The sequence below is a fragment of the Coenobita brevimanus genome, chromosome 51 (assembly GCF_032717465.1).
Source record: "Coenobita brevimanus isolate Jiangsu-jjx chromosome 51, ASM3271746v2, whole genome shotgun sequence".
Classification (NCBI taxonomy): domain Eukaryota; kingdom Metazoa; phylum Arthropoda; class Malacostraca; order Decapoda; family Coenobitidae; genus Coenobita; species Coenobita brevimanus.
In genome coordinates, this window is record NC_137004.1 from 8633521 (window position 1) to 8646461 (window position 12941).

At 46.6% G+C, this 12941-nt stretch overlaps 2 protein-coding genes across 2 annotated transcripts; one reads left to right on the forward strand and one right to left on the reverse strand.

The window, feature by feature from the left end:
* Positions 1 to 1050: 1050 nt before the first annotated feature.
* LOC145400144 (histone H2A-like) lies at positions 1051 to 1422 on the forward strand. Its single transcript, XM_080272656.1, has one exon. The coding sequence runs from the start codon at positions 1051 to 1053 to the stop codon at positions 1420 to 1422; it is 372 nt and encodes a 123-aa protein (XP_080128782.1).
* A 1843-nt stretch (positions 1423 to 3265) lies between these two features.
* Positions 3266 to 3577, reverse strand: LOC145399983 (histone H4-like). Its single transcript, XM_080272483.1, has one exon. It carries the CDS (start codon positions 3575 to 3577, stop codon positions 3266 to 3268), a length of 312 nt encoding a protein of 103 aa, XP_080128609.1.
* Positions 3578 to 12941: the final 9364 nt, after the last annotated feature.

Below are 12941 nucleotides of genomic sequence, written 5' to 3' on the forward strand. Positions count from 1 at the left end.
CCGTCAGGAGGGTCTAAGCCGAGTAGCGACTCTAGCCTTACCGGACTCGGCCGTCTACTTTACTGATGGCTCAGTTTCATCTGATGGCTCTGCTGGGGCAGCCTTTGTTTCTGGCCAACTGGCAGAGTCTTGGCGACTCTCCCAGGGTGTCTCAGCTTTCCAAGCAGAGCTTGCTGCCATCTTGGGTGCCTTGCGACACGCCCATCACCATCATCGCCACTGAGTCATTATTCATACTGACTCTCTTTCCTCCCTGCACAGACTCCGCTCCTTTTCCCTTCGGGACAATATCTTTCTTCTCACGGCCATCTATACATTTGCATCCCTTCTTGTCCGCAGGGGTGCTAATATCATCCTCCACTGGCTCCCTGGACATGTTGGTATCCGCGGCAATGAGCTTGCGGATGAAGCAGCACGGGCAGCTTGCTCTCTCCCTGATATAACATTTCCACTGCGCCCCGGCCCATCGCACCTCATCCACACTCTAAATGCTACAATCGGCAGGCAATCCATTGAGGATCATCGGCTTTGGGTAACGGAGGGCTCTCGCTCGGCTACCTGGTATGCCACAGCCACGTCCTATTCCCTGCTGTCACCTCCTCCGAGTACACCTAATTATCTTCTAGTGCGGCTCAGGCGCTTGCGTCTGGGGTTCCCTGGCTACAGGCAGATCATGGGCGCAGAGCCAGAACCGTGTGCCCACTGTCTAGCTAGTTCTATGGAGCCGCTTATTCACTATCCGCTTCACTGCCCTGCCACTACCATGCTTAGGTCTCAACCTGACACAGCACTGGCACTGTCTGGAGATGACTCTATGGATGCTGCTGGCATTGTCGCCCGTGCTCCCCTCCATATTCTACTCCAAACGGTCAGGGACTACCCTCCCCCTCGATAATTCAAGGTTAGCGCCTCATGTGCAACTCTGACGGGCTCTCTTGTTTGCCCGTGTCCCCACCATATATGGTGGGGCAAATATCCAAACAACAACAACAACAGGCGGGTGACGCATTAGTCTTCTCCTGAAGGTCCTACTACTCCAGCAGCAGCAGCATGTCCGGACGTGGCAAGGGAGGCAAGGTGAAGGGAAAGTCCAAGTCCCGATCTAGCAGGGCTGGGCTCCAGTTCCCCGTCGGCAGGATCCACCGTCTCCTTCGTAAAGGCAATTACGCCGAGCGTGTGGGTGCTGGTGCTCCCGTCTACTTGGCTGCAGTCATGGAGTACCTAGCAGCTGAAGTGCTTGAGCTGGCTGGCAACGCAGCCCGTGACAAGAAGAAGACTCGTATCATTCCCCGTCACCTGCAGTTGGCTATCCGTAATGATGAGGAGCTCAACAAGCTCCTCTCTGGCGTCACCATCGCCCAGGGAGGTGTCCTGCCTAATATCCAGGCTGTGCTGCTCCCCAAGAAGACGGAGAAGAAGTAAATGCTTCCAAGAAATCCTTCTTCTTCTTCACCTCCATCGGCTCCTTTAGGAGCCACATTCGTTTCTTGAGAGAGAATAGACTTTGGCATTGCCCAACATCATCATCATCATCATCATCATCTTTGTGTATGGATGAATGTGTTGGTATACTGTATGTTTGTGTCTGTGTGTATGTGCCTATAACGTGGTATGTGTTGAATGCTGGCATGTGTCTGTGGCTATATTTACGTTCGGTTCCATGTAAGAAGCTACTGACATCAGTGAAGGTGGATTAATAATAATAATATTATTCCCACTACTACATAGAGTCTTGTCCCGTTCCCAACTGCACCTGCATAATACTGTCCTGTATAATTATGCCTCCTAACTGCCTGGCCGGGTGGATGAATGAAAACATAGGTGATGATGATGATGATGATGGCTATTCTCCCACCATCGAAGGAATGGACAAAGTCGTTCAGTGGCAGAGGATATGGTGATACAACAACAGTATGTATATATATATATATATATATATATATATATATATATATATATTAGCCGTGTGGTGACGACAATGGATGGTGGATTTAACACCCCCAAATAAGAGCAATAATGAAGAAAATACTCTTCATTCATTTCTCTCGTCATTATGAGTAGTATTGCAACAACTAGTTACTACACAATCAAAAACCACCACCACCACCATCTATTCATTCATCCATTCATTCATTCATCATCATCATCATCATCATCATATCATCATCATCATCATCAAGAGTAATAATGATAATAATAATAATAATCATAATCATCATCATCATCAGCAGCAGCACCACCACCACCACCACCACCATCCATCGAACTGCGAGCTCCTGTGAAGGCCTGCTTATCGAAACTGTTGGGAGGCGAGTGTCAGCCACCTTGTCAGCCACCTCTTCTATATAATGCACTAGCGGTCGTGCAAGTACCAATCGGATCCATTTAAATTTGATTTCAGGCCTCAGCGGTTGTATGGCGGTTGATGCAATGCTTGTACGATGGGTGATTTGTGGGTTTTGGCACTTAGAGAAAATGGCCGTGACAGCGACAAATTCAAGGGATAACTTGTTCATATGCAGACATTCTGTCTGTCTAACACTTAGGCATTCATATCATGCACCGTTTGTGGTGCCTCACCGACGTGACTGACTGTGTCTTCTTTACTCTAGGTGCATCCTTCAAGTGTGCTGCTGCTCGTGCATATGAAGGCAGAAATACCTTGGATTAGTGGGATTTGCCTTCACGATTTATGGAGGCGACTCCCGGAGCACAGCAGAGGAGATGCTCTCGCAACAGGATGGAAATTGCCCTGATAGGTATGGAGAAAGCTTTCCTGAAATGGGGGGGGGGGGAGTAGATCAGAGGGACAGAGAAAGCAATGGCCCAGCAAAATAAGTGAGTGATAATGTATATGTATGCAGACGTCCATTTAAATTAGAAGATGTAGTAGCCAAATTGACAGTTGCCTAATCCCCCCCTTTTTTTTTTTTTTTACAACTGCCAGAGAGAGAGAGAGAGAGAGAGAGAGGTTTGGTATGGTTCAGTTAGGTTATGGTTGGTTTGGTTTGGTTATGTTAGGTGTGGTAAGAGTTGGTTGGGTTGCATTACATGTCTTCATATCTGTTACATTAAAAGAAAAAAAAAAAAAATGGTGTTAGCTAACCTGCTCAACGTCTGCATTTACTTATACTACTATGCCTTCATTCATTCTCTTTCCCAGAAAGTAGGTGTGGACCTCTAAAAGAGGTCCGGGGGTTGCTGTTTATTGTGTGCTTTGCCGTGGCCAGGTGGAATAGTGCCATGCAGTTATGCACGCAGCCTCTTAACCGCCGAAGCCGTAAAGGGTGCGCCCTTGCCTCTTCAGGGCGTACACCACGTCCATCGCGGTCACGGTCTTACGCTTGGCGTGCTCAGTGTAGGTGACAGCATCGCGAATCACGTTCTCGAGGAACACCTTGAGAACACCGAGGGTCTCCTCGTAGATCAGGCCCGAGATACGCTTCACGCCGACACGACGAGCCAGACGACGGATGGCAGGCTTGGTAATGCCCTGGATGTTGTCATGAAGCACCTTGCGGTGTCGCTTGGCGCCTCTCTTGCCCAGACCCTTGCCGCCTTTGCCTCGACCAGTCATAGTGTCTACAGCTGCTGCTACTGCTCAGACCCAGTAGTAGTGAGTGTCCACTCTGCTCCCAGCACCAACAATGATGACGACCCCGCTTGTTTGTTTGTGTTTGTGGGATATTCGTCCCAGTTTCCTGAGACACGGGCAAACAGAGAGCCCGTCAGAGGTGCGCACTACTTGCGCAAACTTGCTTTAGCGAGGTGGAGGATAATCCCTTACCGTAGTAATTAATATATTTAATGGAGCATGGGCAACAATGCCAGCAGCGTCCCTAAAGACATCACCAGATCGGGCTAGGGCCGAGTCGAGCTCAGACCTGAGCATGGTGGTGGCTGGGCAGTCCAGAAGATAATGAAGAAGGGGCTCCTCACAGCTGGCCAAACAATGGGCACACGGGTCTGGCTCCATACCCACAATTTGCTTGTAGCAGAGAAACCCAAGACGCAATCTTTGAAGCCGGACTACAATAAAATTAGGTAGTCCTGGGGGGAGCAACAGGAGGGAATATGACGTGGCAGTAGCATACCATTTTGCAGAGCAAGAGCCCTCCGTGACCCAGAGCTGATGGTCCTCTAGGGATAGTCTTCCTATGGTGGCAGTGAGAGTGCGGATGAGGTGCGAGGGACTAGGGCGTAGTGGGAATGTGATGTCTGGGAGATCGCAAGCTGAGCGCGCAGCGTCATCAGCACGCTCGTTGCCACTAATTCCCACATGTCCTGGGAGCCAGTGAAGGTTAATCGTTGCGCTCCTATGGACAAGAAGTGATGCAAATGTATGAATCGCTGTTAGGAGAAAGACATTGTCATGCAGCGAGAAGGATCGTAATCTCTGAATAGAGGAAAGAGAGTCTGTGTTGATTATGACTCGATTGCGACGATGGTGGTGAGCATGGCGCAATGCACCCAGGATGGCCGCAAGTTCCGCCTGGAAAGCAGATACACCTGAAGAGAGTCGCCAAGCTTCCACTATTTGCCCAGAGACAAAGGCCGCTCCAGCTGCGCCATTAGGGGAAACAGAGCCATCAGTGTAATAGATGGCTGAGTCTGGTGAGGCCAGAGCTGCCACCCTACTGAGACCCTCCTGGCGAAGGAGAGCTGGAATTGAGGAGCGGGGTTTAACCTCTGATGGACAACTAATATTAAAAAGAGGAGGATCCCATGGCGGTGGATCAACGTATCCAGGAAAGGGAGAGTCGGGATCTTGACAGAGGCTCGCAGCAGCTCCCAATCCATGGATGACAGCGGCTGTGGTGCGGGCCCAGTCACGCTGAGGGGCCCGCTCGGGTGGGCGGCAGAGAAGGCGTTTTAGGAGGGCAGAGACCCCAGTTGCCCCGCGAGGGTTCAACGAGTAAACCAGGGTCGGGAGACGCAGGTTGCTTTTGTGCAGGAGCACCAGGCCACCAGCACCACTCCAGCTCCCCCCGGCACTTTCATCTGGGGACAACAGCGCCGCCCTCGCACTCAGTGCCCACCACCTCTCAGCGACCAAGAGTTCCCTCCATTGCCCTCAGCTCTCACTATGGTCCAGACAACAGCAGAGGTCCACCGCCAACAGTCGCCTGTCTCGCCACCACTTCCAACTGTAGAGACCAGCCAGCCACTGGCAATTCCGCCACCAGTGCCTGGCTCCACACCCATCAACTAAATTTCATTTGTATAAAGCACTGATCAGACCACTGCTCACGTATTCACCATTAAGCCTATCTCTTTCGGCCAAAAGCAACATTTTAAATTTACAGAAAGTTCAAAATAAAGCCATACGTTGGGCACTGAGCATACGGTGGGATGATTTTATCACCAACATACACTCTCATGAACGCGCCAACATTCCACCCATCAACACTTACCTTCACCACCTACAACAAAAACAAATCACCAAACTCACCGACGTTCACACTGACTTCATCGACTTTTTCACCCGGATCACACCCCCCACACGACCTCTAGCCAACCTCTTCCACCCTGACGCAAGACCTCCACCCACCCCATTCTTCACTTAAATTACCAATAGTTTATTTTACTGGCCCTTTTATTAATTAACTACTTAATTCACCCCCTGCAATTACTTAAGACTCAAAACCACCCCTACACCTAAACAAGATCACGGCAGCCACGTATAACCCGCCATCCTCATATCCAGCACCCCCGCCTCAAACCTTGACCCCCCATACTCCCCTTCCTCCACCCCTCCCCTTTCCTTATCCCCCTACCCAAGCCCCCTAGGGCTACAACACCTTACCCAACACCCCTATCCTACCATCCTATCCCAGGCTCCTGGAGCCGGAAAATCAGATGAACCTGAGAGGCAGCCAATAAGCCAATGCTTGGCAGAGAAAGCCGTAGCGACTCCTCCCTCCCTTAAGTAAATAACAACACTGTGCACGTGCGAGACCCCACCCCCTCTTCCGAACACCAAACACACGCACGTTGGGTTAAGCCCCGACACTCTTTCTCTTCGTCTAAATTCTTCCTCTCCTACTATTATATTTAAAAAAAAAAAAAAAAAAAAAAACATGCACCTTACACAATGCAACCAGGAACCTGATCTCTCAGTAAGGCCGGGAGATAAAACTAAGGCCTAGTTCCTGCCACCACGTGTTGTCGTCGTCCTGGTTGCATTACACTCATCACACATATACACAATCATTCTTTACCTTCCTTCCTTTCCCCCCCTCTTCTATACGTCATTGTATTGTATTGTATTGCGGCCCCCATGTGATGTCATTCTCTGTCTGGCAGCCGCGGCGACAACACCTCTTCCCCCAGCTCTCCCAGCAACAGCTCTGTCTGTATCCGGGTGTTAGTGAAATCAGGTTTCACTCTCCCTAGAGTTTCTCGCCACTGCCGGACTACTTTATTTCCGACTTTTGCACAACTTTTCTTTGAGCTTTTGGACAGCCTCTCTCCTTTGTCTTTGTTTTTGTTTCTCGGCCTGCCGTGTAGTGTCCCTCACCGTAGTACGACGCCGAACCCTGAAGGGGTGCCGCAGGGCACTTCCATGAAGGGGGGCCTTTAGGGCCTGGTTAAAGGAGGCGGTGAGGGCGGCAATTTCTGATAGGGCTAGGATTAGGCATGTCCCTCACGGGGCAGTGACGGGGCTTCCCTCGGCGCCCTTTAGAGGGCGGGGAAACCTACCCCCGTTACTGTAGGGTTTGTGTTGGCCGTTTTTTTTTTTTTTTTTTTTTTCGATATTTAGTTTAATTTAACTTGTTAGGTCTGCTGTAGGAATTAATTTACATAGCAAATTAGTTCTGTGGCAGCCCTAACTTAGTTTTTCTAAACTAAATTCTACTTCAGATTGCGTGCCTGAATTCTACATACTTACCTTGTTAGGCCTCTTACGGCCTCGCACGTGATCACTCCCTTCAAGAGGAAGCGAGAAGACCTGAAGTTTTAGGTATTGATCAACATGCCAACATGCCTAGAATCAAAATAAAGCATAGAAACAGCAAACTTCGCAGTACCCAGTTGGAGCTGCTGGAGCTGCTGTCACAGCACAACATCCCAACATATAAAGTAATTGCTACCAATGACTCTTTGATTCTGCTCATCAGTGATGAAAAGAATGCAGACAAGTTGCTCACTGGTGAATGCAACCAAGATCTTGTTGCTAAAGGGTATGAGCCAGTAATACCACCACAACTAAGAGTGAAGAAGTCTGTAGTAATCAAAAATGTGGATGACATAATATACGAGAATGATGAGGCAGAAATCAAGAAAGAAATAGCCACCAGCAATCCATACTTGCAGGAAGATGACGTTGAGGATGTTTACAAATTCCCTAAATCAAAAACCATTAAAGTAACATTTAAACAAGTTGCTCAAGCAGAAAAAGCTACTGATTCTGGACTTAAAATGTTCTACCTAAGTGTTCCTAGCTACAGAATAAAGCAGGAACAATTCTACCCGATCATGACTTGCTATAAATGTTATGCTGTGGAGGAACACCTGACTAAAGACTGCCCACAGCCCAAGGAATTCCAAGTGTGCTCACTGTGTAGCAGCAGTGAGCATATTTGGAAAGATTGCAAAGCCAACACAAAAACCTGTGTAAACTGCAAAGGGAACCATGCTACTACTGCAATGGCATGTCCCAAGAGAAAAAAGGCAGTACAGGAAAAAAGGAAGACAGCAGAACAACAACAACAGCAGCAACCAACCAACCAAACCCGAACCTACAGTGCTGTCACTTCTGCTTCCAGCACTAGCCCACCCAATGCAAACAACACAGCCTTTCTACAACTTCCTGTTCTTCCCAGCACTATACTTTATTGCATATATGAGGCACATGTCCATAATGCAGCACAACCAGGAACATATACCACAATACTCAATAATCTGTTCAAAGAAAAAGGAGTCCCCACAGTAAAAGCTCCTAACAATCCCCCTTCAAATGACATAATCAACAAACAACTAAACTCTGTAAACTCAACAAACACCTCATCTGCCAGCACTAATGACTCAAACACACACAATGATGATGACACTGATAGCACTTCCCCACATACCAACAAACCACAGAGAGCACAAACCCCCCACCCAGATTTGGACAACAACTCTCCTACCCGCCATTCCCGTTCTCCATCACCAAGCCACTCTATTACCTCTGACACCACAGATGCCTCTACTGATGAATCTCATACTGACTCAGATGAGGAGGAGCATGAACAACAACAAACAAATGAGAATGATTACGAGCAAATAAACACAAAAGAAATGACAGGGGCTACCTCATACCATGACAACACAAATGCAAAACAACTGGGAGTAATTACCCTAATCAGCATACCATCAGTCATACAACAGCTCACAAACAGTAGAATGAATAAAGTAGAGGTTGCACATTCAATACAGAAAGCCGTCATTAAGATCAGGCATGACACAAAACTGGAAGATGACGCAATCTACCGTCTTTTCACTGAGAACAAAATCGATAAACAGACTTGTTCTACATTTTCAGTAGACAAAAACAAACTAAAAACACTCCCACATATCTCTCATGAAGCCTCCACCAGACCAGCAAGGACCACACGTTCCAATAAGCCACAGTTATGAACACCATCAAAGTTATTCAACACAATGTCTTGAATTGGGCCACTCACAAACATACTTTGATAACTGTCTATAAAACAATACAGCCCGATATTATACTTATTAATAGTCATGGAGTCAAGGAGAGTGATAGCCTTAAAATCTATGGCTACACTGTTCATAAAAGAAACACTAGTGGCGAGAATAGTGATGGGTCTGCTATCGCAATCAGACATGGACTGACATATAAATTACATGACGATTTTATTACTGACTTCCTTGCCATAACTATACAGACAACGACTGGACCAATACAAATAGCGACTACTTACATTCCCCCCCGACGACCATTCCTCTCCTTCCCAGACGCCCATAAATTACTGTATGACAATGACCCGACATACTTACTAGGTGACCTTAACGCTAAACACACAGCACTAGGAGACAGATATGACAACACAGTAGGACGAAACATCATGACATTCATTAACAATGGTAGGGCAATTCATGCTGGACCTAACTTCCCCACATTCATTAGACAAGACTGCTCCACTTCACCTGACATCATTTTGACTAATAATCAGGCACATCATCACATATACTCTCAACCTGGCCCCATTACCACCTCTGACCACATACCCATTATCCTGACAATCTCATCATCACCCATTCATATTCCTGCATCACCCAGACTAAACTACCGACTAGCTGACTGGAATAATTTCAGGACTACAGCAGAGAATGCCCTCCCAGACACAACCCCACTTGACAACACGACTTTAGAGGACATAGACACAGCGTTAGAACAGTGGTTCTCGGCAATTAAGACGGGGATTGCGGCCTCAATACCCATGACAACAACAAGAATAATAAACGCACAAAGACACTCACCTGAATTACAAGCACTGCAGACACAATACACACGACTGTACAACCTAGCCAGACGACAAGGACTGACATATGACGAATACCGTGAATACAGACAAATACAAGAACAAATAAAAACACTTTGCAGACGACTCACCAACGATCACTGGAACCACAAAATTTTACAGCTGACAAATATCAAGACCCTGCAACATTTTGGAAGGAAATAATACTACTTAAAGGAACAGACAAACAACCCACTCCATACATCACAGATGAACAAGGTAACAAAATTCATGACACCCAAGACCAGCTGAATCTTTTCACTCAACACTGGAGAGATGTCTTCCGCATCTCTGATGACGAAAACGACGACTTTGACGATGACAATGAACACAGAATATTACAACTTTTACACGACAACAGACACAGGACATACCCACATGACACGGCAGACTTCTCCAGACTGACGCATGACAACCCCCTCATCAGACCTATCACTATTGTTGAACTCAGGGCAGTTGTTATTAAAACCAAAAACACCGCACCGGGAAGATCAGGAATAAACAAACAAGTAATTCAAGAGTGCTCCCAGACATTAATTGAAAGACTCCTAGAAATATTTAACGCTTCATTATCAGCCGGTTATTACCCAGACCGGCTGAAGGAAGCCATAATAACTTTAATTCCCAAGTCCAACAAAAAGACCATGACGCCAGCAAACTTTCGACCCATTTCACTGCTGGAAGTTCCTGGGAAAATGTTTGAACGGATAATAAATAACAGACTTAGACATTACCTGGAAACAAACAGACTGCACAATCCAAGACAGTATGGCTTTAGACCACGCCATGACACCACAAAAGCCATAGCCATCGCGTATGAAACCATCGCCCAGACTTTGTCAAATAAACATCAATGCTGCCTGGTCCTTCGGGATGTCAGTAAGGCATTCGACAAAGTCTGGCATGATGGCCTTAAACATAAACTCTTACAACTTGACCTTCCATTAATACTAGAAAAATTCCTGTGTGATTTCATTACTGATAGGACGGCACGAATAAAACATAAGAACAAAATAGGGGACATAATACAACTTGAAAGCGGGGTGCCACAAGGAAGCGTCATCTCTCCCACCCTTTACATCTTGTACACGAGAGATATGCCCCCTCACATGACTGCCTCGATATAATGTATGCCGACGATGTCACACAAATAATAACATACCCAGGACGCTCGAAGGCCATGATGGCCAATAAAATATCCCGAGAAATCGCAAGAATAAATGATTATGAAAAACGATGGAAGATCAGAACAAATTAAAATAAATTCAAAATAATTCCTATAGCACAGTTCAACATGCGGAATATCATTGTAGACGGGGATATGATAAATACTACTAATGAGGGCACTATGCTGGGCCTCACCATCACCTCCAGAGGTATCATTAAACAGGCGAATAATATAACTAACAGAGGCAAAATCATACTATCAAATCTATACCGCTTCCGTTCACTATCTGTTACAATTAAAACTCACCTAGTAAAAGCGTTCCTCCTCCCAGTCCTCGAATACCCTCCAGTGCCACTAAACATCATATCAAGAACACAGAAACTTAAACATCAAAGGATACTAAACAAAGCTCTAAGGTTTGTATATAATGATCGTTACCCTTACGATCACACTATCATCCAGCTACATAACAACTGCAAGCTAAATCCATTAAACCTAAGAGTACACAAAAGAGCAACTAAAATATGGACAACACTGGAAGAGGCCGGGAGTATTGAACAATTTATCAACGGAGAATATAGGCGGACGCACCAGTGGTTCCCCAGCTCCCTGCATAATTTGGAAGAAGATCCAGACCCTTTATACACAGCCTGAAAAAGAAAGAAAGGTACATTAATGAACAGAAATATAAGCACTAAACCCTCCTACTCCGCTAATCCCCACACCGTAAATCCCTATCCCGTTTAATCCCCCACCACCCCGCTACCCCCCCTGCTACACCGCCTACACTACAGCATTCCTTTCCCGTCTTCACTACCGCATTCCTTTCCTCCTCTGCCTTACCCTCCTTACCCTTGCCTCTCCCATCCTCCCCCCAAGAACCCGTTAGGCCACCACCCCCACCCTTACCCTACCACCCTACTACCCCAGACCCCGAGGCTACAAACTTGTCAGCCTCAGCTCTCCCCTCATGCAAAAAAAAAAAAAAAAAAAAAAAAAAAAAGATGAGGTGTAACCGAGACCAAATAAGTGGAATCGGCCCTCCAAATATATAAAATAAAACAAAACGTAAATAAATAAATAAAAAGATGAGGTGTAACCGAAACCCAAAAGGGGAATCGGCCCTCCAAATATATAAAATAAAATAAAAAATAAATAAATAAATAAATAAACAACAGATGAAAACAAAAGTGAATGCCACATTTTCACCAAACACAATACCACATATGAGGACACCTGCAAGCCATCAAGCCCTCTCCTGCACAAATAAAATATTGAGACGGGAGCAGCGAGAATCTATATATAAATAAACAAGAACATGATCAGCCACAGCAATGGGGACAGCCCCCGCACTTTCTTTCTCTGACTTTCTTTCTTCACTTCCCCCACACTGTTTTCTTACTACTTCTTATCTTCTTTCTCTCGCTTTTCTATCCCAAGCTCAAGCCCAAGCTCAAGCCCCCATGTCATGTCGGTCATTCTCTGTGTGGCAGCCGCGGCGACAACACCTCTTCCCCCAGCTCTCCCAGCAACAGCTCTGTCTGTATCCGGGTGTCAGTGAAATCAGGTTTCACTCTCCCTAGAGTTTCTCGCCACTGCCGGACTACTTTATTTCCGACTTTTGCACAACTTTTCTTTGAGCTTTTGGACAGCCTCTCTCCTTTGTCTTTGTTTTTGTTTCTCGGCCTGCCGTGTAGTGTCCCTCACCGTAGTACGACGCCGAACCCTGAAGGGGTGCCGCAGGGCACTTCCATGAAGGGGGGCCTTTAGGGCCTGGTTAAAGGAGGCGGTGAGGGCGGCAATTTCTGATAGGGCTAGGATTAGGCATGTCCCTCACGGGGCAGTGACGGGGCTTCCCTCGGCGCCCTTTAGAGGGCGGGGAAACCTACCCCCGTTACTGTAGGGTTTGTGTTGGCCGAGTTTTTCCCCCCATTTTTTTCTTTTTTCCGATATTTAGTTTAATTTAACTTGTTAGGTCTGCTGTAGGAATTAATTTGCATAGCAAATTAGTTCTGTGGCAGCCCTAACTTAGTTTTTCTAAACTAAATTCCACTTCAGATTGCATGCCTGAAATCTTCATACTCACCTTTTAGGCCCCTTACGGCCTCGCACGTGATCTCTCCCTTCAAGAGGGAGCGAGAAGAGGTAAAGAAGTTTTAGGTAGGATGGACCACCTCTAAGTCCTCCCCCCCCCCCTCTTCCTACCGTTTTTTTTTTTTTTTTTTTTTGCACATTTTGTTTCT